Source organism: Anser cygnoides, chromosome 4, assembly GCF_040182565.1.
Source record: "Anser cygnoides isolate HZ-2024a breed goose chromosome 4, Taihu_goose_T2T_genome, whole genome shotgun sequence".
NCBI lineage: Eukaryota > Metazoa > Chordata > Aves > Anseriformes > Anatidae > Anser > Anser cygnoides.
In genome coordinates, this window is record NC_089876.1 from 61,884,385 (window position 1) to 61,908,328 (window position 23,944).

Below are 23,944 nucleotides of genomic sequence, written 5' to 3' on the forward strand. Positions count from 1 at the left end.
TATTAAAACGTAATAGGGCTGTGTTAAGGAGAGGACAGGTAAGGTACCACTGGGACGAGACCTGTCAGCGTGATACTTGCTTTGGGTGATACGTGCTTCAGAACAAGTTGGTGTAATGGCTTCTGGAACTAGAAGAGCTATCAGAAGACTAGATGCTAGAGCACATTAGCTGTGGTTTTGTGAAATGGTAGAAGTGGGGCATCAGTGAGAAAGTAGCTGATTTTGTTGTCTCTTAAACAAAGGAAAAACACCTAAAACATATAAAGGCTGTGGAGGGCAGTTCTTCAGCAGAGCCTCCAAGGAACCTGAGAAGGAGGTATGAGCTGTTGCTGCCTTGTATCCTGGATTGGCTCAGGTGGTCCCTGCTCCCGTGGCGTGCCAAGGCGGAAATGTTTCTCATCCTTACACACAGGAAAGTGGACAGTGCAAGTCTGTGGTGCCTTAGCAGCCTGTATGTATAGGTCATGGTCGCAGGTGAAAAACGTCATGTTTTCTAATCTGTGTAAAACAGGGATTCCTTTCCTCTATTTCTAGTTTTGCTTGTTTGTTGTTTTTTTTTTTTTGCTAGTGGGACCAAGCTGTATGCAAAACTTTGAGCTCAATAAATTGGGGGGGGGGGGGGGGGGGGGGGGGACACGGACACACATATTTTTGAGGGCTAGTTAAATATGGAGACAGCATTTATTTTTAAGGAATTCCTGTAATGCTGCTTGTTTGCTACAGTGTTTGGGTGCATTCAAACTCCAGCTGGCAGCAATCTGTTTCGATATGAAATTGATGCCTGCTTGCTTGCTCCTCTCCCAATGAATTGAAGCATCTGCAGTGCTGAGCTGCCAAGCTAAATAGTATTTTTATTAAGCAGATCTCAAATACGGGATTGTTCTCACAGAATGGATGTTTGTTGGTTTGTTAAGGCTTTAAATGTTGACATATTTAATGCCAAAAGAAACTCTGGTAGAAAATGTTTGATGATTAAAATCTGTTTTGATACATTTCTGTAAATTGCAAGAAATTGTCTGAAAAATGCAGCCTGAAGTGATCCTTGCTAAGGAGAAAAGAGAGCTGACAAATGCCTCTGGGAATATTCAAGTAATCTCCTTGCTAGTCTCTAAAGAACAATTACATGGTCTGTGACACTGGATGATATATTCAGCTTGGGAGACCACCCACTTCCTCCTCCTCCTCCTCTTTCTCCTCCTCCTCCTCCCTTTTCTCCTGCTGTAGCTCCCAGTCCCACAGAGTCCCATAGCAGATTAAGCGTGAACACTGTGATGTAATTCAGAGGCTGTGGGTTTTTCAAATCACTAAGTCGATTTTAGTCTGAGGACAAGCTTTGTTTCTACAACATCTGGCGGGGAGAAGCTGCCAGCAGCACTTACGCTGTGGATATCTGCTTCTTCTGATTGTGCTCATCTGTGCATAAGGAATAAGGGCAAAGGAATGGAGATCTGATTATTTCTTCAAGGTTGTTTTCTTTAGCAAGAATCACTTGACTTCTGCCAGCGGTGATTTAAAAACATAGTATGTTACACTACATGGAGGCTGTTTCTTGCTTGCTTATCTTCTAATTGCACTGAAGACATGTTATGGTCCCCGAAATTTTCCTTATCCAACATGCGTGTACGACTGACAGCAAAGGGGTTGCTCCGAAACATTCGTCTACCTTCTGGCTATAAGAAAAGCACGGTTATATTTCATACAGGTTTGTATTTTTAACATGACAGAGCATGCATTGGGTGATATCTTGTTTACTTCAGCAGCACTTTATTTTTAGCAAATAAAAACAGTCCTGGGCATAGAAGTTTTAGAATTACATATAGAAGTCTGACTTACAAGCATAGTTTTATAGTCTGTGTAACTGGAAAGCGTGAGCTTTCTGCGTGTCCGTGCATCTGTGCAGAGCTGTTCGTTGGTAAGATGGGTATTCTGTTTATGAAATGCAAATTGGAATTTTTTTCCTCCTACAGGTCCAAAAATAGAATCAGGAAGTCTGTGCCATTAAATATGTATCTAATCATTTTAAAGATTATCTGCTGGGAGCTCTGTCTTTTCTATATCATGAATCAGAGGTGTGGTGGGAGGTGGGAAATGAGTACAGGCTGTCACGATGTGGCTCTCTGTCTGTCTGTGAGAAATAGTTGAATACTTGAATGTAGAAATCTGTTGTCAGACTTCTCCCATTAAACATCTTATCTGCAAGTATGACAAGCAAACTTTCTTGCTCACTTGTGTTGATAGAAACCTAAAAAGTCTGAAGTTTTCTTTCAGGTGTTTTAGAGACATTCAAGAAAAGTGTGTGCATGTTCCAAAAAAAAAAAAAAAAAAAAACCACACCTCAGCTCCATATGACCTGATTTTTGTTTTAAGCGACAGGTAAAGAAAATGCATGGATTGGGAACATAATTACGGATGCTGATCTTTGTTCCAGGGAATACATGCTGTTTTGATGGAGGGTGGTGATTTTTCTTTTTTTGCTAAGGTGGATGATATCGGAGAAAACAATGGCAGTCTGCATATTACACAAGTCTTTTTCTCCACTGCGCTATTTGTCGTTTTCTTGCATTTTTCTTAGGGAGGAGCAAGCAGCTACATAAACTAGTTTTGCACAAGCTCTTCTTCTCAGGCATTTCCTTCCTTTCTTGAACACCGCCATTTCTGGCTAGTACTTCTTTGGAGTTCAACTCCAAGAGGAGTTTTGGAGTCACCTTTCCTTCCTGTCCTGGCATTTCACATAGCAACCTAAACCATTTGCCCTGTCATTACTTATCCCTGCTAAAGTAAATTCAGTTTCTGAGTTCCTCCTGGATGATAAATTCAATTATGAGCATAATACAGGTTGATTATCCAAATATAATATAGGCTTCTGTTTGCAGCTTGCTTGCATGGCTTTTAAGCTGCAATTAGAATACCTTGATGCTAAAACTTCTTACATGAGGGAGTCTTTGTGCATACCTACATCACTGATGTTGCTAACAATATGAAATTTTCAGGTAGCACATATTCCAGGAATAGAAATACTAAAAGAGAAATGGGGAAATAATGTTCAATATTCTGTACGTTCATTAACTACTACTGAAGTTTGGTATCATTGTAAAAAAAAAAAAAAAAAAAAGTATCGAGGCATGTATTAAGGTAATTTTATAGTGACAAGAATCCGTTTGTTTTTTCTTTCATTTGAGTGGATGTGAAAGTAAGAACTGCCTGCAGGATGCCTCTGTTAGATGCAGCATGCAAACTAGATTGATAGCTGTGTTCCAGTTAAGCAGCACTTTCTTAATTAAGAAGCGCTGAACAGACCTTCTGCTTGTTCTCTCTAGCTTTTGCATAATGCACACTAAAGGTATAGAACTGGAAGTTCAGAGAAATTTTCACTTGGTCTCCCCTTCTGCTTTACTGTCCTTGTATCTTGCAGAAAGCTGCCCAGCGGTTAGCTAGTGCTGAACATAACGAAAAAAGTAGGGCATCTGAAAACCAGGTCATATTCCGTAGTGGAAAATGCAAGTATGTATAAATAAGCTGTGTTTTTAAAAACATTGAATGCATTGAAGCTTGATTGTGATTATTTCTGGTTCATAAAACTCAACAACGTAAGAGCTGATCAGGCAACGACAATGTATATCACGAGTCTGAAAGGCTGATGGCAGGAGGAGCCATATTTGCTTTCTGCAACATAGGTTTGAGTATCTTTGCTTGTAGTGGTTTAATTGGATTAAAATGACATGTGGCTTCTTTCTCAGGTCACGTAAGTGATGAGAAATAGAATATATAGGGACTGTGTGAACAAATAAGGCAGAGTAATTGAAAAAAGGAATTTCAGGGTTCATGCATGAATGTGAATATGTATGGGAAAAGGTGTTATGTAAGCATCATTCAATTACAGTTTCGGTGTAGGTTGCACTGTTAATGAGCATTATCATGGATTTAATCCACTGCTTCCTTTCATAGTAGCATAGACTGCCTTGTATGACTGTCTTGAGATAGTTATGACAATTGCTCAAATGTAGAGTTTTCAATTGGTCTAGAGCATAGGTCAAGTTGGATTCTTCCGCTATATTCTGGCTGACTATAGAGGAATAGCTTTGTGAATTTAGGATGTAAAACACTATTAAGAGGAAAAGAATGGATCTTGTGAGTTTCCATTCTGATTTGAGAATGTTTTGCAACAGCTTGCCACAGTTTCTTCATGGTATGTGGTTATGGCTGGAAATACAGTTTACACTGGTGTTAAGTTAGTCTAAATTAGTCATTGCATGTATTGTGGAACAGATCCTTGCGATGAAGAATGTTTGAACTGCTTACATCTTGTCCATATGGAGTTGTCAGAGTGACTGGAGAAATTCAAATATCTTGTAAGCATTGCAATCAAATAAAATCAGATTATTTTTTAGGAATGGAATAAATCTGGAGGAAATTTGCTGTAAAACTTGGTGTATATCAAGATTCTCCAGATTGCTGCCTTGTTGTATCTAACTTCCATCATTGTGTGCTCTACATTGCTTCAGGGTCTTTATATCCAGGGGTCTCTTCTCCCTTTAAATACAGGCAGACATCAAAAAGTGTCACTTCCTCAGCTACTGGAAGTATAGTATACCTGCATTGTTACCGATCTATAACAAACATCCTCTTCAGGAAAACAAAAACATTGAAACACTTCAGAAAATACTTAATGTACTCATCCTGCTACTTTCTACAAGTAAGTTTTACAAGCAACTGCAACAAAAAATTCAACACAACTGCATAAATATGTTAAATATGATCTAATCTTTCAGTGATGAAATATAAAATTTGCTTCCTTTATTAAACCATTAAAGATTTTTTTTTTACCAAAGAGTGACTAAAGTGCTTTTTATGCTTTTCACGCATCAGTGGTGTGACAGAGTAAATCATCTCTGCATGATTCTGTAAAAACTGCCAGAGAAAGACGTTCCTGTACGAATGATTCAAAATATTCATTCTGAGTTATTTACATTTCCTTTTGCATGAAGATAAAATTCTGCACAAGGAACCAGTTTTGCAAATGGAGATCAAAGCTCTCATGCCTTTTGTTCCCAGAGTTTTTTCATAGATTGTATAATGAGCTGTACTGTTGCTTTTGTGGTAAATTTTTGTCTCAATGTTTTCACCAAGCCCTTGATGGTGCTAGATTTCTTCTTCCCTTAAGCAAGCTGTACTTAGCATTCTTATCCCTCTGGTGGCTTTCACTGCTTACTAAACCTTGTTTACTCTCTTATTACCTTGGGAATAAGAAGTGTCTCTAAAGACACCTGATGTCATTACAGCAATGTCAGTTTAAAAAATTTCCTTTTCCCCGTGCTTGCAACAAGCATACATCACAGACCTATTCATTTGAGCAGATAACATCAATTTCCAATACAATTTCTTCCCTTCGTCCTGCTTCAGATAACGCTGACGACTGTATGAAATTGTGTGTTGCAAAGCAGTGCTCTTAAAGGAAACGAACAAAATCTTGAGGATTTTGAAAGCCTCAGGTGTCATGAGTTGCTTAGCTGTTCGTATACCATGACGTTTTTTTCCTAAGGATAGCTAAAGGAATGATTATTGTCCAACATCACAGATTCCTATGGAACTGTAGGAAGACACCCAACACACTCAACCTTACTAAGTGTTTTAAATCTGAAAGTCTACTAGAGATATTTGGTACAGGATGAGTAAGTTAAATGTTTGTGTTTCCTACCAAGGAAAAATATAGTTCAGAAGTAAAAACGGCTTGTCTGTTCTGAGCAAAAGAAGTTGAATAGCTGGAAACTATTAATCATGGGGAGTTTAGATTTAATCATGTTCCTCTTGAAGTCTGTGAGACTCTTAGCTCCTGACTTCATCCTTTCAGGACTGGGTACGAAATGAGCTGCCTGGCATGCTTGATTTCAATCTTAATAGGTCATGGCTTCAGTAAGTATGTAAATGATAGCTAAATGGAGGTTCTTTTTCAAGTAGTGGAGCTTTTTTGTTTGTTTGTAACATTTAGTCTACACAAGTTTCATCCATGTCCTATGTTTGTGACGGGTATAAAATGAAGATAACACTAGTTCTCCAATGAACTCTGGATAGCAAAAAACAAACAAACAAACAAAAACTAACCACCCTACCAAGAAAAAACAAACAAGAGTCAAAGCAGTAATTTATGTGATGACAACACTTAAACTGCGTATGTATTTTAATAAAGCATTAAAGTGGATGCAAATGAGGAGCTATGCTCAGAAAAACTTGGGAGGAAGCAGAGTACTGTGAAAAGCAGATGCACGGCAGCTTTTGCATTCTGGTCCTACGCTATAGTGAGTGATGTTGGGTTTTATTATTCCTTCACTTACACAGATTAATTACCTGTGAAGAATGCCTCATGTATTTGTCAACGTGAGATAAGTAGAGTTAATGCTTCAAGCTCAACTTCACAGAAGAACAGTTAATTGGAAAGTAAACACAAAAGACCTAGCAAATTATCCGTGCTAATATTATTGCATATGCTAAATTTATTCCCACTTGATATGTCTAATAGGTGAAAGTAGTCTGGCTGTAACTTCTATTGCTGTGAAGTGGGTTGGGGTTTTGAAGTGACAGGCAGCTACAATTACACTGAAAAAAACAACCAGCACTTTAATAGCTTTTAGATTTCTTTGGGGGTTTTCAAGTGCAGTAAAACTAGACTTAACCTTCTAGATTCTGCCTCTACCAGTTTGTGCGGCTTATGCAAATGAATCTGTTACTATAGTAGAAATGGCTTATAGCATTGAGACAGCTAAAGCCTTTCTGTCTTAGTACAGTTCATTTGATTTGAGCAATGGCTTTTTGAGGAAAATGATACCATGAAGCTTCTGTGCTAGAATGCAGTGTTTTGAGTATTGTAACCAGTTGTTTCATTGTTTTTGCAGTACTCTTCTTCCTTTGTAGGCATAGAAAACTGATATAGAAAGGGATGGTGGACGGAAAAAGGTTTCTTGCATCTTAAAATCACATTTGATCAATTGATGTTAAGTACTGTGGAGGCAGTACTGAATAAACTGAGACCACTCTCATTGTAATTCATGGCAAGAGTTGTTAATTTCTGTTTATAGATTGGTTGTTAGTTTAGTGTCACATAATGAAGTTTTTCTCCAAGGTTTTTATTGCTTTAAAAAATAAATCTCATCACTGAATGTCACTGTGCATAGGAAAGTACTAGGTCCGTGGTGGTTAGATTTGATGCTGCTGAGGAAAGTGGTGGAGTTCGAACAGCTCTTGATGGTTTCACTAACTGTTGTACCCAAATTAACTTGTTTGGAAAGCCATTCTCAAGAAGACATTCTCTCATGGCTTGCCTTCCCTCAGAACAAAATTTGGTGAAGGCTGTATCAGTCGAGCTGGTTAACTTGCAGCTGAGTTCACCTGTACCTCTATTTGCTCACCTCTTGATATTTCTGCTGTTTGTAGTTCAATAGGGTTGTGTTGAAGGCAAAAAATTTGATTGAATTAAATCTTATTTTTAAGAGGAGGTTTGTTACAGCAATTGTTTTTATCATAATAACACGGTAGACCAGTGCTGCAGAATTCTTACTTGGTGATTTAGATTGTACTCAGCGGGATCTCCAGCACCTTTCCAATGGTCTTCACAAATTGTGCTCTTCCCCGTTACTTTTTCCTTGGCATGGAAGTGTTATTTCTATTCTCTGTCTTGGAAAGAAACTAGTATTTGATCTTCTGAAAAACAACCGTGTCAGGAGTATAACTTATGGCTTTAAATACTCCTTAAAAAAATAAATCCTGTTTGATTTAACTGCCAACATACTCAAACGTAGAAATAGTCTACCTCAAATAACCTGGCTTGTATCTGGCTGAGATCGTTCTTCACAGCTGCTATTTATGAACCTTCCATTGGTGTTAACTGTTGTCTAGTAGTTGTGGCAAAGGAGCTAATAAACCTGTGTTCAGTTCTTGGTTAAAATTGCTTTTGCTACTTCTTCGCATGGTGATATGCTACTTAGATGTATAGGAAGTAAAGTTTTTTTTTCTCAAGATGCTTGTGTGAACATTTTGTATGTGATGTTATGGAAATACTTCTGCTTAGGCAGGAGACAGGACAGCTGGGGACATCTGTGGGGGAATTCTTTAACTGAAAGCTCATCATTTTCTTAAAGAGAGCTTGAAATCCTTCAGTAGAAAAGTCTGGAAAGTATTACAAATAATATTTATTAATGAGTTGACTTCAGCTTTGCTTCTTTAGTACAGTTTTTTAGGCTCTCAGATATTTCAGTGACCTTCATTTTTGTCTGCTTGTGAATGTTGCTAACATCAGAAACACTTAAATTATTAAAAAAGGAATGTTAATACTTATTACAAAAATAGATTGTGCTATATTTTTTCAAATATAACTAGTAAAACAGGAATATAGGAAATGCTTCCAGCAGGAGAATAAGAGGACTGAACTTAAAACGACAGTTTCAAATTGTTCTGCTCCAAATAAAACAGCAGGCTTGGAGACTGCTTTTTTTAGCCGTAAACACGTGCTACTTGTGTAACCAGTATAAAATCAAGGCTTAATTCTTTCTGCAAATAGTACTGCACAAAACACCTCCTGCTCTACCAACTTATCAAACTAAGAAGTCTTGTCACTTTTGGAGGGGAAAAAAAAAGTCCTGTGTCCTGGGAAGGACATCTTGGCTATGAGGTAGGTCAAGGAAATTGAGATGCGTATGGAAAGTGCAGTGAATGTTCTTCTTGCTGTATTTGTTAGTGGCATAAGTAGGGATGTTTGTAGTCAGGGATCTTAATTAATGGGTTAATCTTACGTAGGAGTTCTAGTCTTTGCAGTGTGTTGCAAATATTCCCTGGAGAACACCACTGTTATCGGCGGTATCGGCTTCTCAAGAAAGTTTCTGTTGTGTTTCCCCTGTCCCCACCCAGCTATACAAAATGGAAGTCTGCTGCCTTCATAGTGGTTTGTTAGCTCAAGGAGAAGAGACCTGGGGGAACATCAGCTGTGGAGAACGATGCATGACTATTTCCAACCTCCTCTACAGGAGTTACTATATGGGCCCGCAGCAGGCAGGGCAAACACCTCGTGATGAGGGCACTGGTGCCTGCCAGGCAGCCTTTGCCGCAGCGGTCTTCAGTTGTGCAGCCTGGTTAGGAGCCACTGGGACGAAAAGCCCCTTGACTCCCAGGCCTGTGCAGCCAGGAGTGAAAGGGCCGCATGTCTCTGGAAGGGTGGGGATGGATGTCTTGTGGTTAACAAAAGCTCTGGGTGCTGCCCTGTTCTGGTTTGTTTCCCCTTGGCAGGACTTTGCATGGGCTCCACCGGCTTGCCTTCAGGCCCGATTCAGCAGGCCGAGACAATGGTGTGCAATGTTCTAGGCATGTCCCCGGGGAGCAATGTTTGCTGCTTAATAACAGGAAAACTGTTTATCATAACAGGAAATACAGAAATAGTTCCTTAACTGTGACATGGTGACTGCTTCTAATTGTATAAGTGCATTTTTTGTGTGTCTTTTGAGAAGAGGACTCTGAGCAGCACGTTAGAGCTGGGCTGTGGAAATTGGCATGCTGTATTGTGCCTTGTGCTTTCACTGAGGCACAGAAGCTTGAATTCACATGGATGATTTTATCTGGAGTGGTTCTTTTGAGATGCTGCCTTATTCTGTTGACCAGCAAATTGAGTTTTATCAGTAGGGTAGCTTTAAAGTACTTTTTCGAGGTTAATTTTAGCTGTGTTTAGCTATGCTGGTATTCATTAAGGCATGCTATGCTGCTGCCACCGCCTCTTAAAAGACAGTCTTCTAAAGTTGTGAGCTTATGTCTGATTTTGATGCCTGCTTAAATTTTCCTTCTTTCTGCAGAGCTGTCACTTCATGTTAATCATGTTGATAAGTGTAACAGTATAGATACTGACCAAGTATAACGTACCTTCCCTTATGTGATCTTTTAGACTTACCAGGGCAGTCCTCTGTAATATGATAAATGTATATCTTTATTCTGTTGTTAATCTGTACTATCATTTTGATCTACTTTTTGCCCAGTAACTACTCACATGGGTTTTCTTGGTTTATGGGAAAACACCTAATTTAGCACTGAACCTGAGCTCATCAAATGAAGTCAATGAAGCCGGGGAGGAGCAGTGTGCTGGGCTGCTGGTTCTGGGCTGTGATTAAAACCAACCCAGATACTGCTTGAAACAAGGTCATTAGGTGATGCTGTAGGGAACAATGTTAAAAATGTTAGCGCAGCATTTTCTGTCCGGCTCCTAAGAGCTCAAAGATTGATTCTTGAAGGGATTTGTGAAGTCCAACAGCTACTGTAAACTTTATTTTTCTTTTTTCTTTTTTCTTACATTTCATTTTTAGCCTAGGAGCTTGATCATGCTTATATCAGCACTGATTTTTTTTTTAATTTATGGGCAGAACTCATGTTCTAGCTTGATCTCTGAGTTGTTTTATACTCTGTTTTTATACTCAAATATTAGTGACTTCTCTAAAAGATGAATCTGCATATTCCAGAATGAGAATCTGGATGCTAGCTATTTTACAGTTTGAAGCTGTGAACTGTGCTCATCTATTTCATAAGAAAAATATTAAAATTGAACACTGGTCATCTTTTGGTAGGTAAAATACGACTACAGACAGTGTAGCACTCATTGTAGTGCTTTCTATATGGTCAGAACTGCTATCACTTAGCTTTTTAAAGAACAACATCAGTGAATTTGAGTGTAATCTTGGATGTATTTGTCTTTAAATGAATGTAGAGTTTCACAAACACAGGAAGCTATTGCTGGATATGTTCAGAAGCAATCTTGGCATGAAGACAAGAATACGAAATATAACTAACACTCTGGGGTCTCTTTAAATTCCCGTTGCCTGTCCTACTTTTTCTTCTATAATATCCTTTAGGCAGCATTTCAGTGCCATGCTCAAATCCAGTGACATTTGTTACAGTCATATAACATCAGTTCATACTAGTGTGATTGAATAAATAGCTTCTGAGTTCAAACAACGACAAAAGTCCTCTCTCTCCATCCCAGATAACTGCAGATACTGTCCAAGAAATGATGTTGCATATTAATATGTCTGTCTTGTGGTGAAAATGTATTTTACAGGTCTCTTCTGTACAGTCCTTTTCAAGGAAAGATTATCTTTCCCTGCAAGTTACTGAGCCTGATGGGGACTGAAAGACTTCAAGCAGTTCAGAAAAACTAGTGAAGTAGCAAATTCTTGGATCAAACATTAAGATGAGCTGATAAATGTTCTGTTGGTTAATTAATCATATGCTGGTGTGAAGGAAGAACTGCAGCTTCAGTTGTGCCTGCCACTGATTCAAGTTTAATTCATTTTAGGTTCCAAATTCATTGCAGGGTTTTTTGTTTTGTTTGCATTTATGGCAACAAAGTAGAGCTCTAGAGTATGTAAGGAGAAAGTACCTTTCATATTTAAGGGCTTAATTCTAAAAGCCGTGAGAACTGACTTTGGGATTTCATTGAAGTTCTTACTAAAATTGGCTCAAATGCCCCTAGGTTTTAAAAGCTAAGTTTGACGGATCTAGAGTAAATTTGATGTCAAAAATTGAGTCTGTTAGTTTCTCTTACTTGAATTTGTAAGTAATAGTGTCTCTCCCAGTTACTTCATGTGTTTATCCTGAGCATGCTTACAATGCTTGATAGCCCTTGGGGATGGAATCATTTTAAAAATTATTTGAAAAAAATAATTAAGCTGTCTACATGTCTGGCTTCTCAGCACATAGCAGACTACTGTACGTATGTGAGAACGGAAGAAAAAACTTCCCTGCTAGCCTGTTAGTGTCTGCATGAAAAAATGTGATGCGAAGGCAATTATAAGCAGGGATCTAATCTAGGTGAGGTCACATCAGGTTTGAGCTGGAAGAGAAGGTACCATGAAAAGCATGCAGGGGACTGTGCTATGGTGAGACTTGAGACAGTTGAAGTCTGGCAAAGTGCTTTTTATGTCTCAGTAGTTATTACTTCGCTTCTGCAAGGAATGATGTAAATGGTTTCTGAAGTTTTTTTCCAGTCCTACACTTGTGATGCTGAGCATCACAGTCTACAAAGGGCTGGACTAAAGCATTAGGGAAGGAATGAGTACAGGCATTGAAACTCAGATAGCTCCTTCCTTTCTGGCTGTTTCAGCCCTTTCACTCCCTGGCATGTGTGAGAACTTGGAGCCACAAAAAGGGTGGACTTGTCATTTTTCTCTCTGGTATTGTGTGAGGGTTTCCTACACACACGTACTTGCGTGCACGTATGTATAGCAGGGCTTCTTTCCGTGACCCCACCCTCTGAAAGTCTTTTCCCAGATGTGAAGTTGCCTTAATGTCTGCAAGCAGGCCAGTTGGCAGCCCTGAACGTATTCAAGAAGGATGCAGAGCTAGGGAAAAGGGATTGGGATTTGTACTGGGGAGGCAACTAGTGGGGTCTGGGAAGGATTTGCAGATGGTGCAAACTAACCATGGCAGGATTCCTTGTTCCAGTTGACTCTGGGGCCTGACTTTGCAGACACAAACCGAAGCATGAAGGTCAAAAATACATATCTATGGCGAAACAGTAGAGGGCACCAGACAACAAGGACCAACGTCCTGTACAAGAAGTAGAAATGGAGAGTGAAGGTGGTGGAGAGGAAACAGGAGCAGAGTGTGAACACCAGTCTTCCCTTTGCTTGGCTCTCTGGGCAGCTGTGCATTTCAAGGATGACAAAGCACAACTGCAGCTATAGGAAGGTATGCAGAAAAAAGAGGACTCCTTCAAATGTCTTTTTGCCTACCTAGAGCAACACCTAAAAAAGAAACTTACTAAAATGTAAACTCCATACATAAACATAATTGTTAGCTCCTAAATGTAGTGCTTTCTTTTCTTTGCTTCAAAAACTGGAGAATTCAGTGATTTAAGGTTGCCTGTGGGGTGTGTATGAAGAACTGGTTTTAGCAAAATACACACGCCTAAAACAAGGATAATTGAGAGAGATTTGACAAGCTTTAACTTGGTCCTTATTGACCAAGGCTGCAGCATACAGTACCACATCTTCATGCAATTGCTTTCCATCATGTTGTCATCTTCGTGCTTAAAAATGGATGACTCCCTGCATTTTTAATGTGCATCAAGGCTTGATTTATCAGTGTACATACAGCCACTCTCTTTCAGGTCAGAATACATATGCTCTAGGCTTTAGGCATTGTTTTGATTTTTATTCCCCCCCCCCCCCCCCCCCCCCCCATATGCTTAACTAGCTTGTGCTGGATTTTGTCCTAATTCAGAACAAGCTAAAATATCAAGCATCAATATCGCTCTTGGCTATTTAAATAAAAAAAAAAAAAAAAAGCTTGATCTACTGATAGTCTAACTGATGTGTGTTAGAGTTGCCTTCTATACGTTGCATATCGCTTCAAATGTATTTCATTTGCAGTCATCTCTGTATGTATGGTCAACTTATTGATATCTTTATTTTTGTATTTGATGTATAGTTTATGTTTATGCTTGATACACACTAGCTAGATGAAAAACTTTCAGTTCTAGGTGTTGCAGTTCCAGTAAGCTTGGTGACTAAATATATTACACATGCAATTTTAAGACACAATATAAAAAAAATGATTCTTTTCGAAAGTCAAATAATGCTTCTATAAGATGGATCTGTGCTTAATAAGGTAAAAACTGTTAAAGGCACAACACTGGTATTTTTAGAGTATTTTTTCTATTATTTATTTCCTTCCATCTTCACTGACTTTGTCAAAGCACCACTAGTAGGGCTGACAAAATGCACGGCCATTTGACATCATCTCACCCAATACTGAATGTGTTGTCATGAAGACTGGATAAGAAACAGCTACTGAGGAAGTGAAAGAAATGTAATACTAATACAACGTAAGGCACAGTTCTAGAGAATCTTTATTGCTGGACTTCACTTCAAAGCTTGCTCTTTAAAAAAAAAAACAGGCTTGTTGATCAAGAAGTTGCAGTAAGATAATAAGAGTAAGATAATAGTAAGATAATAATAAGATGATAATAAGTAAGATAACGAGTGAGATAATACTCTCCTTTGTGCTTTTATTTGGGAATCCACCAGCAATTTAGAAGATAATACATCTACTTAGTTTCAGTTTGGGTATCTTTACAACTGTCATAATCCAGTTTCTTGAAACATTTCAATGTAAGATTGATATAGGTTTTAAAACATGAATGCTAATCTTCAGAAATGTGAATAAAGTTAATGCAACATAGGGATTTTGTATCCCTAATCTGTATAGTTTAAAAAAGATCATACCAAATTACTGGCAAACTAAACTGTCATTAACATGCTTCTTCTAGGGGGAGAAATACTGTGTTGCAGGAAATCATTAGTGCGTTTGACAATGTCCTAAAACAGCTCAAGAGCCATATTCTGTATGACTAGTGACACCTTAAGGAACAAAAGACACATCAGTGTTAATCCCTTGGGTGAAGGAAGGCATGTTTTGCGCTGGGAAATACTGAGGCTTTGGCAGGTGGTTAATATTAATGGGCGAGTGCATACAGGGACCCAGTTCAAAGGCTGTCATGGGTGAGAGTCTGCTTTATTGGGGGTAGGAACTGGAAAGATGATGTACTGAGGAACTTTAGTGCAGTATTACACATCATTGGCATTTTGCTTGCTTTGGTTTCGTAGCTGCCTCCTCATTGCAGGGAGAACCATCTCTCCCTCACAAAAAGACAACAGAAGCATCCTCCTAGCCCAGCAGCAAAAAGTCCTACAGCATGGTGTAGGGCAGAGGGTTCGCTACACACTGGGTTATCACTTGGGAGCCTGAAAGAATGAAGTATGTTTTGGATTACCTAGCAAGGAGTAAGCTGACAGCTGCCTGCAAATGACCCTTTGCACAGGATTAGTTAAGGACTGCGTGGAGTTTCTAGGCCTTTGGTGGATGGCACGCAAATGCTTGGTCAGGAAAACTGTTTGCTCTGTCTTTCCTCTGTTGCGTGTATTTGCAGGTTTCCTCTTTCACCCATGTTACCGTGTAAAGTGTGCTGTAATGAACTGAAGCCCTTGTTTCATGCTCGGTTTGTTGTGTCAACAACCTGGATGCTAATGAGCTGTCTGCCAGATATTCAAGTTTCCAGGTAACAGCTGTAGGCTGCGAGACTCTGGTGTGGTCTGTAAGAGACATTTGGTCTCTTACCTAAGAATCAGCGCTGTAGCGGGCAGCGAAGTGTTTGACATGTTAATGGTTTGACACGCTAATGCTCTCCTAATGCTCTCCGCTTCAAAAGAGACCTGCTCCTCTCCAGCTGAGACCCCAGGTGGCCAGTGCAGCGAGACACGTGGGCTCAGCGTGCAATTAAAACGTCACATAGGCATAGAGCTCTTTGAAGTGCAGGAAGACAGCTGAGACTTCTTTCCTTTTCATTGCCGTGTGAATAAGGACATCCAACTACGTGCTGGGAAGGGAGGAGCAAAAAGAAATAAATTTAGAATGCTGTGTTGAGGCTAGAAGTTAATGCTATAATGCTATACATCAGCGGCTGAGCTGGCACGAAAGGACAGGTACAGACTTCGGAAACAGTGCTTCAGATTGAATGCCTCGAATAATACATGGTAGTTCTGCACTTTCCCCCCAGTGCTGTACCAGCATTACACAGACATATATATCAATGCTGAAGAACCTTTGTACCTCTGCAAAGAAAGGCAGAGGCATTTCTGATGTGTAAGTTTGAATCCCGCTGCATCTCGTTAAGCAGCTATGTCAGGTTTTGCCTGCTTGCAGTTAAATTTTGTTCAGTTCAACCTTTCAAACAGCCTCGTTGTTGTTGGTTTTGCTCAGAACAATTTGAAAAGGATTTCATGGCAGCTAACCTAAGCTGATGTTCCTTGGCGTAGGCTTGGGCCTGACCTTGAAGAGAAGTTCGAGAGGTTGCAGTAAGAGCAAAGGAAAGGGAGCACTACAGTTCTGCTCTAGGAAGCATGCAGCTGTCTAAGGCTGCGGACAGAGCAAGTGAGGGCTGTCTGCACTGATTTTTATGTAGACAGGCCTGAGGCAGTGCTTAGAAGCAAAGTACTTCTTCAGCAGCCCGTATTTGTACGCTCGCTAGGCTGGACCCTGGGAGGCATGGAAAGCTTTCACCATTTGCCAAGCTGAATGCAAGCAAAATTTTGGAGTTGACCAAGCTGTGGAGCTGCAAGGAGGGCTGGGAGACTTCCACCCAAGCCCAGCCTTTCAAGCCATCCACAGACACTGGTTTAGTTACGTTCTTGGGGACCGTTTTCCCTGTACGTTTGTCTGAAACTACTTTCTGGGTTCATAGCCTACAGCATGAGTTCTGAAAGAATTTAGGATTGCAACTTACAGCTAGCCAAATTTTCAGTTCCTCTCAAATACAATATACACACGGCTCCAGATTAAATCAAGTAGCTTCTCTATTTGTAGGGATGTTATTAGGTGTCCCTCTCTGAAATGCCATAGCTTGTCACTAGGCAAACGTGTTAAAATCAAAGTGGTGGAATCAATCAGTCTTTGTTCTATTGCTTAAATAGCTTGTCTGCACTGTGGGAGGGGAGAATTACAGAGATTATTTTGAGGCTTCCGAGGTAGCTGCATGAAGACTAACAAACAAAGTGAAGTTATGTACTCACCTAAGGGTGATTCAGATGCTAGGCTGAGATCTGTTAACTCCCAAAGGAAAAACCCCGGAATCAGGCCCATGGATCGTGCAGCACTGCATCTGATGGGACCAGCTCTGTTATGGGAGGGAAAGGGTAAGCATCTGGAGTAGAGATGCAGTGTACATCTGGTTCTTAAGCCTCTGCTAAAAACAGGTAGATCTTCAAGTTTACTTCAGTGTTTTTTGGTATACTTGGAGAAATTTGATCCAGTTGCTGATTTTTCTTCAATTTTATTGTTACAGTACTTCTAAAAAAAATAGCAAGTGTACAGTTAGCACTTACAATTAGGTGGAAAAGAGACCTCTTGGAAAAGTGAAAGTCTGGTATACCTTCTTCTCTCATGTTTGGGAAGTGAAAATATCTGATTGCTGTGTCAAGTCTGAGCCCAGTTGGGGCTGTACAGAGCATGCAGTCACCCTGAAGGTCAAAGTAGTTGAACTTTTTGTATGATTCCCAGTTAAGCTTTGTGTAAATGTTTTTGTTTAATGTTTCAAATATATTTTACAGTGTTAAGTAATACACCATAATTCTTACTATGGTTTAGTGAGCTTGTTAACTTCAAAACTATGACTGGTGTCTTTTTTTTTTTGTTCATTTTCAACTTAAATCAGTGTCAGGTACAATTGATAAGATTAAATTTGCAATTTTCACGAATTACCCTCCCTCTCACACAGTGCAACCCATTCTCCACCTGTATCATCACTGAAGCAGTGGATATTAATGCAGCTGGATTCTCATTAGCTGCCAGTAAGCATCAGACAAGGTCTTCGCAAGCTCTTCACCTGTATTATTGAGATTTTTTGGAAATGCTAAGGTCTGGTAAAGGCTGGAATAAAGTGTTATACTGCTGAGCTGAGTTACTGCAGGTATTGGTCTAGGGATGAAGAAGTACTGCCAAGTGCTTGTAACTGGCTCTTCTCACCTGCCTGATCCATTTTGTCAAGGATTTTGTTACCTGGATTCAAAGGTCAGGTTGTGCTTCTGCAGTCTATTCTGTGGTCCAGTCTGCAGTGAGGGCTGTGCGTGGTCAATAGCACCTGAGCTCTCAGGATAGCCATCCAGCTAGAAATGGGGCAGGGTGCTGAGGGGAGGAAGGCATTCCTGCAGCCTGTAGCTCCGCTGGGAAAGTCCCACTGCCTGAATATAGAAAACGTTCCAGAAGAGTGCATGTCTGGCCTTCTGGCAGGTGAGACGCTCAGAAAAAAGCTCTACCCCTGGTATTGTGTCCACCAGGGGGCTGTGAGAGTGGGACAGTTGGGCAATATTTGCAGGCTGTGTGTGGAGGATGTGTCTCCGATCCCTTCCCCTTCCCATGAGTGTGCCTGAGCTGGTGTGGGAGGCTAACTGGAAAGCGAGGAGTAACCTTGCGGTGCAAGCAGGACTTGCTGGGTCGGTTCTTTGGCCCTGCTCAGCAGCACTGTGGTGAGGTAGAAATCTTGCAGCTGTGCACACACAAAAATCAGGGTTGTTTGTAATGCTTCCCATCCCCAAACTGTGCTGATGGGATTATTGCAGTTTTCTATGGATAGCGTAGATCTTCTGCTCTGGGATGTTCATGAGATCGTCACTTCAGAGAGAGTGTCCTGGAGGCATGACAGCATGAAGGTGTGTGTAAAAGCCTTGACCTTTAGCCTGTGTGAGACCCGCTCTGAATGCTGGGCCTTACTCTGAATGTCAGGTCACCGGTCTGAGGGCAGACGCAGATGCTTCCTGTAGGGGAATATATATTGGGTTGGTCATTTTTTCAAACTGAATCCAACGACTGAGTAATTAAATCACTTTGTAACAAAACAACTTAACAACCTGGCATCATTAGTCTTCCTGTTTTTACATGGAGCCTAAAATTATGGTGAGTTCTGTGTTTAAAATTGAGAAGTGTTAGCTTTTAAAAAGAAAAAATAACACTCAGAGGTGGTACCTAAAAGACTGCCTCCTTAACCTGTCAGAAACATCTCATTAGTCAGTTTTCCCATGTTGCTTTTGTAAGTGTTCGTTGTTTGTGAACTAGAGGATTTCCTCAGGATCTGGGTGCTTCCACAGATCGCTAAATGAGCATTCCTGGTAGTAATGAGCTGTGCTAATGAGGGGGGGGTATTCAGTGGGAGAGGAGCAATGGCCACGGCACTCACCAATTTATGCATCAAGTCTCGCTGCAGACATTAGCAGAAGGATGGGTACACAACCACCTTGTTTGAATGTAGGATTGAAATACCTGAGTACTGTCGAACTGTTGCAATTCACATTCTTTTTGAGCCTTTGTTGAAAAGGTAGGGCTGCTGTGTTCTTGCACCGTTTGGCTGCGTTGCAACAAACCTGGTAACTGATGCCCAGGCATTTTCTATTGATGCGCAGATCAAATGACAGTGGGGAGTGGCTTTCTGGGTGACGTCCCATGTACAGTGATGTCAGCCAAAGATTTAAAAAATTCAGGTGTGGCATAATCTGCCAATTAAACCGATTAGTACTCGGGCTAACTCTTGAGAGGGAGCTCTGTCTCTACAGCTCTGCTTATTGAAGTATTTTATTTAGTCCCTTTGCCTTACCTAGTACTAGACTTCTACCTAGCACCTTCACTGAAGCAATCTGTAAGCTGACGTAGGACCATGCTGAGGGCTATGTGCTAGCTCTCTGGCTATCTGAGAAATCTGCTGCTGGCTCACAAGTGGTCCTGACTGCTTGGAAGCTGTGGCCCTGGAGAAGTTCTGTGACCCCCGTGGGATCGGGATGGAGTGCCTCGCGGCATTGCTGGCAGACGTTAGAGCTAGTCAGGAGGCGATGGAGGCTGGGCAGAAGGAGCTGAAGCGTGACATGGAAACATCTCAAAAGGAAATCAGAACAGTGTTAGCACTGCAGAGGAGTCAACAGCAGGTGAAAGAGGAGCTGAAAGCAGAGGTGAAGTCCAGTCACTTGGATATAAGAAATGTGCTCGAGGAAATCCAGCGAGTAAGGGAAGAAATGGAAGCTCGATTAAATACTCAGGCCGATCTGGTCTTACTGATCAAAGAAGTGAGCACCAACTTGACATGCGTAGACAAGGCTTTCCAGAAGATGGAAGAGAGGCAGAAAGTTCTTACCAGCCTGCACCTTCCTACAAGAGAAGACATTGAGCATGGATTTTTCTTTGAGAGATGCTTACACAAGATGCATGTGAATTTTCAGAAGCCCGTGGAAGCTAATGGTTTGGATGAGGAACATGGAAACATGGTGCTTAGGGGTAAGACCATGGTGATCATAGCGTGGGGACTTGTGCTTGTCATGTGGTTTCTTTTGGCTATTTGGAATGCTTTTAAGAAATATATTTTTTTTCTTAGAAATTGAACCTCTCGCACTTACGCAGGCCTTCCTCGTACATGGTAAGCAATGGAAGGCTTTGATTTGGCTCTGCCAACCAAAAAGTGGGTGCTGGATGTTTCAGCTGGTAATTTAGCAGCAGTGCGCAAGATAGAGAGGCTCAGGAAACCAGCAGGACCTGGCAAGCCGCTCAAGTACTGTGCCAAGTACTGTGCAACGCTGAAGCTCCTAAACACAACTGTATGGTACGCACCCCAATGTATGAGTGGTTTTGTATTTCTTGCTTCTGATTACCTGCTAACTAGAGAAACTATGTATGGGAAATGGTTCTCATTATGGAAAAACTTGGGATGGGCCTAACAGTCTTCCCAAAGAAAATTCTCTACAGCTGCTGTCCATGCAGTGACTTCAGAAGGAGTGGGAGGGTTCCTGGACCTTTACCAAGGTCATAGGATATTCTTTTTTTTTTTTGTGCCAGCAAGATACTGAATCTTCTGTGACTGATTCAGTGATCAGAAGGCTCAATCCTTACAAAACTGCTGCTGCTATTTTTATAGATTAAAAAAAAGGATAAGACCCTACGTGGTGATTGTGTAGGGTTGCTGTGCTGCATGTAATACTTGAGAATCTGTGACTTACAATCTTCAGAAATTGAGCATTTTAAATAGATTGGGTACTGTGTTTTCTAGACTGTTGGAGAAGAGTCCACAAGCTAACTGAAGGGGAAAATTTGTTTTACTTTGCAAGTCTGACTTGTGTAAAGGTGGCAAGTAAAAATGGCGAAGTGAGGAGGACTTGGGCTGGTGACTGATACTGTCCTTAATTTAGAGTCCATTGTTGATGTGTTGTATCAGTAATTAGACTTGATGCCTTTGTTCTAACGAAGTTATGGCTTTTGTTTTGACATCATAGTATGGCTTCTATACAAATCTGGAAACAATCTGTCATTGCTCAGGGGTACACAGGCCATAAATAAGCATTGGAGTGCTGCTGGCGTTAATCCGTAGAGGCAGTTCATGCTACGGAGGGTTGATGCTAGCAGAGAAATGCTTTTCAACATCTAAAGTGGTTCTGCAAAGTACATAAGCACATGCCTGTGATAAAATTGTTAACAGGAATGTCACTGAATTTCTCTTGTGCACGTTTTTTTGTTCAGCTTTTTTTAGTTCAGTATCCAGGGTTGGCTTGGATGAATGTTTGAAGGAGCTTCTCTGAAGAGGCTTGGTGGTCTGGGCACCACAATAAAAGCAGTGGTGTGAAACTGGCAAACTGATAAAGGCTAGCTAGGCTGTGGAGACAGTGGATAGTTGGAGTCTATTGTCACTTGCGGTTAGCTGTTGTATCAGGGTACTTATTTAAACAAAATAACTTCACTATGTAACAGTATCTGATGTAATTTTTTTCCCTGAATAAAAATTGTCTGCAACCCTTCGTACAGATGGGAAGCAGCTTTTCATGCTCTGTCGGGGTCCTAACAAATAATGTTAGTCACTTCATACAGTGAATTAAGTGTTGACATTAGTATCTTTATTAGTAAATTTATCCCATACCCTTAAATCAGCAATAGTGCTCCAATTCTGTGTTTATTGTAAGGGAAGCTTTTAGGGAGGGAGTTGGAATAAATGAGAGAGTAGGAGTACATGAGCCAGTTGGGCAGGGAAGGACTGAATGTATGCCTTTATTCTCTAGTCACTGCCCTGTTTTTCTTCCTTTCCTCCCCTCGATTATTGCCTCTTGTGATTTTTTTTTTATTTTTTTTAAGAACCTTCAGAAGGTGACCAGTGTTTGCTGCAAAAAGTATTTGCTGGAAGATTGTTGGGAATCTAACAAGACAGCTCTCAGATTTGAACCCTCTTTCATTTATAGAGGTGTAAATGAAACAACGTTATGTCTGCACTGTGAGAAAAGAACTGGCCCCATTAGGTAAAATGGTGGTAAAAATATACCTGGAACTGGCAGCCAAGCTTGGTCTGTTTCCCCTACTGATTAGAATTTGGTTTTTGATTTGGGTTATGTTGATACCTTTAACAGCTCTACTATTAAACAGCAAGACAGTATGTTTCTAATAGAAAATACACCCTGTAACAGTCAGCATCTCCTGAGCAGGAGTGCAGTGAAATTTCCAATAATGCAAGGGTGTCCAAACATTATAAAGGAATAATGCTGACATTTCTCTAACTAAGGGAGGACAGAAAATCTTGCCTAGAGAGGATTTATTTGGAAAATTCATATTCTTAGGAGGCCCTTCACACGCTGCTCAGCAAGAGGCACAGATGACATCAGTATTTTGAACAGAAAACTTTTTCAAATGTTTTGAAAACGAGCGAAGTCTATGCAAGACTGGTGTATTAATGCAGCAGTTGATGTGTCAGACTAACATTAACTGAGAGTCAAAGGTTTATTGTTAATATTATTAAGTTATGTGATTGAGCCTTTCACTGCTGGCGATATGCAAGAGTCACTTGACAACCTTCATACCAGGTGTTTGGGCTTCAGAAGGGATTCATTAGCAGCTACTTCTAGTTCATTAATATGTCCCCTGTTTTTTCCACATGTTCTTGTTTTTCTTTTCTCCGAATCTCATCTCTCAGGTTTTATCACTTTATCTGGAAGAAATCTTGTTAAGTTGACACTGTACAAAGTAATCTCCTCCGATGTCTCCATTAAAATGCCAAGGGATATTTATGTATTGCGTCAGCCTTCTATTGCAAAAGTGTTTGCTTGTTCTGTGTGTGATCAAAAGACTGGCCCTATCTGCACTGCAGTACTGTACCTTTTTGGTCTGAAGGCAGCAGAGAAACCTGTAACCTCGGCGGTGTTTACGAATCAAGTGCTGGGTTATGTAATGTGGTTTCCTCTGGCACCACACGATTGTGTACTGTGAAGGGACTGAGGTTGCAACATAACTGAGAATATTAAGTGAGCTATGTAATTCTTGGACCGTGAAGAGCAGCAGGGCAAACTTGAAATATGCTACATTTTAGAGCATTTTTAAGTATCATCTTTGTGACCTAAATTGCTGATGCTAGGAACATGTTGGAAGACCTTTGGGTAATGGAGCTCAAACCTGAGCTGTAGAGTGGAGTTTTTGCAGTAATTTTTTTTTGAAAGGAAGGAAGGAAAAGATCAAGGAAATGTGGGGAAAATGGTTTTGTATTCAGTACTACCTTAGAGTGTAGAAAATATGAAATACATGTTGCAAACGGAAGTGGTTGACTCATCTTAAGGTAGAAACAAGTCAGTGGATGGCTAGGATTACAGAAATCTTGCATTTTGTGTAAACACTTATTCAAATCACAGTATGTAGAATATGCTGAAAAGTAAGCCACAATACACAAAGGTAAGGACAAAGAGCGAAACATTGTATATGGTTCTAGAGCCCAGCCTGTCAGATGATGATGTCTGATCCACAGTGCTATGGAAACAACCCTTTCTCCTAGTTAGTGTTTCAGGAAGAGTTTAGATCTATTTTCTTTTGTACCTGCCTTTAAGTTTTCATTAGACATAAAGTACAGATTAACTAATTGGTGTTTTTGTTCCAGTTGACAAGGGCAAGCAACGGAGTCCAAAAAGCTCGTGCATACAGACACAAACCTCCACAGATGTGCATTCACCTGGCACAAAAACAGCTGAGTTGACACAGTACAAGACAAAATGTGAGAACCAAAGTGGAATCATTCTGCAGCTGAAGAAATTCCTGTCAAGCAGCAACCAGAAGTTTGAAGCATTGACAATTGTGATCCAGCACCTGCAGTCTGAGGTAAAAAAAAAAAAAAAAAAAAAAAAAAAAAAAGTCTTGCAACTAATCCATTCTGACTTTAATTTGTTGAACTGTTCTCAACAATGGCTTCTGAATATATTATACACTGATACATAAGCTTTCAAATAATTGAGAATGAAGTGAAGGATACTGGCTATTGAATCCTGCATTATTGGTAGTATCTTTACAATTATCGGCTTTCATTAAAAAAAAATAAAAATAAAAATAAAAATAATAATAACAATAATGCACCTGAAATTTAGTGGAGTTC

At 40.3% G+C, this 23,944-nt stretch overlaps 1 protein-coding gene across 7 annotated transcripts in view; it reads left to right on the forward strand.

The window, feature by feature from the left end:
* Window positions 1-23,944, forward strand: part of MTUS1 (microtubule associated scaffold protein 1) — a 115,072-nt gene that overhangs the window by 62,930 nt on the left and 28,198 nt on the right. For 5 of the 7 annotated variants that reach the window (XM_066996779.1, XM_013179867.3, XM_066996781.1 and 2 more), the window contains one exon: window positions 23,456-23,673. In XM_066996779.1, coding sequence (XP_066852880.1) covers window positions 23,456-23,673 — 218 coding nt within the window. Of the gene's footprint in view, window positions 1-1,224; window positions 1,703-18,815; window positions 19,837-23,455; window positions 23,674-23,944 lie in introns of those variants that run through there. The other 2 variants (XM_013179872.3, XM_013179869.3) reach the window with 2 other exon arrangements.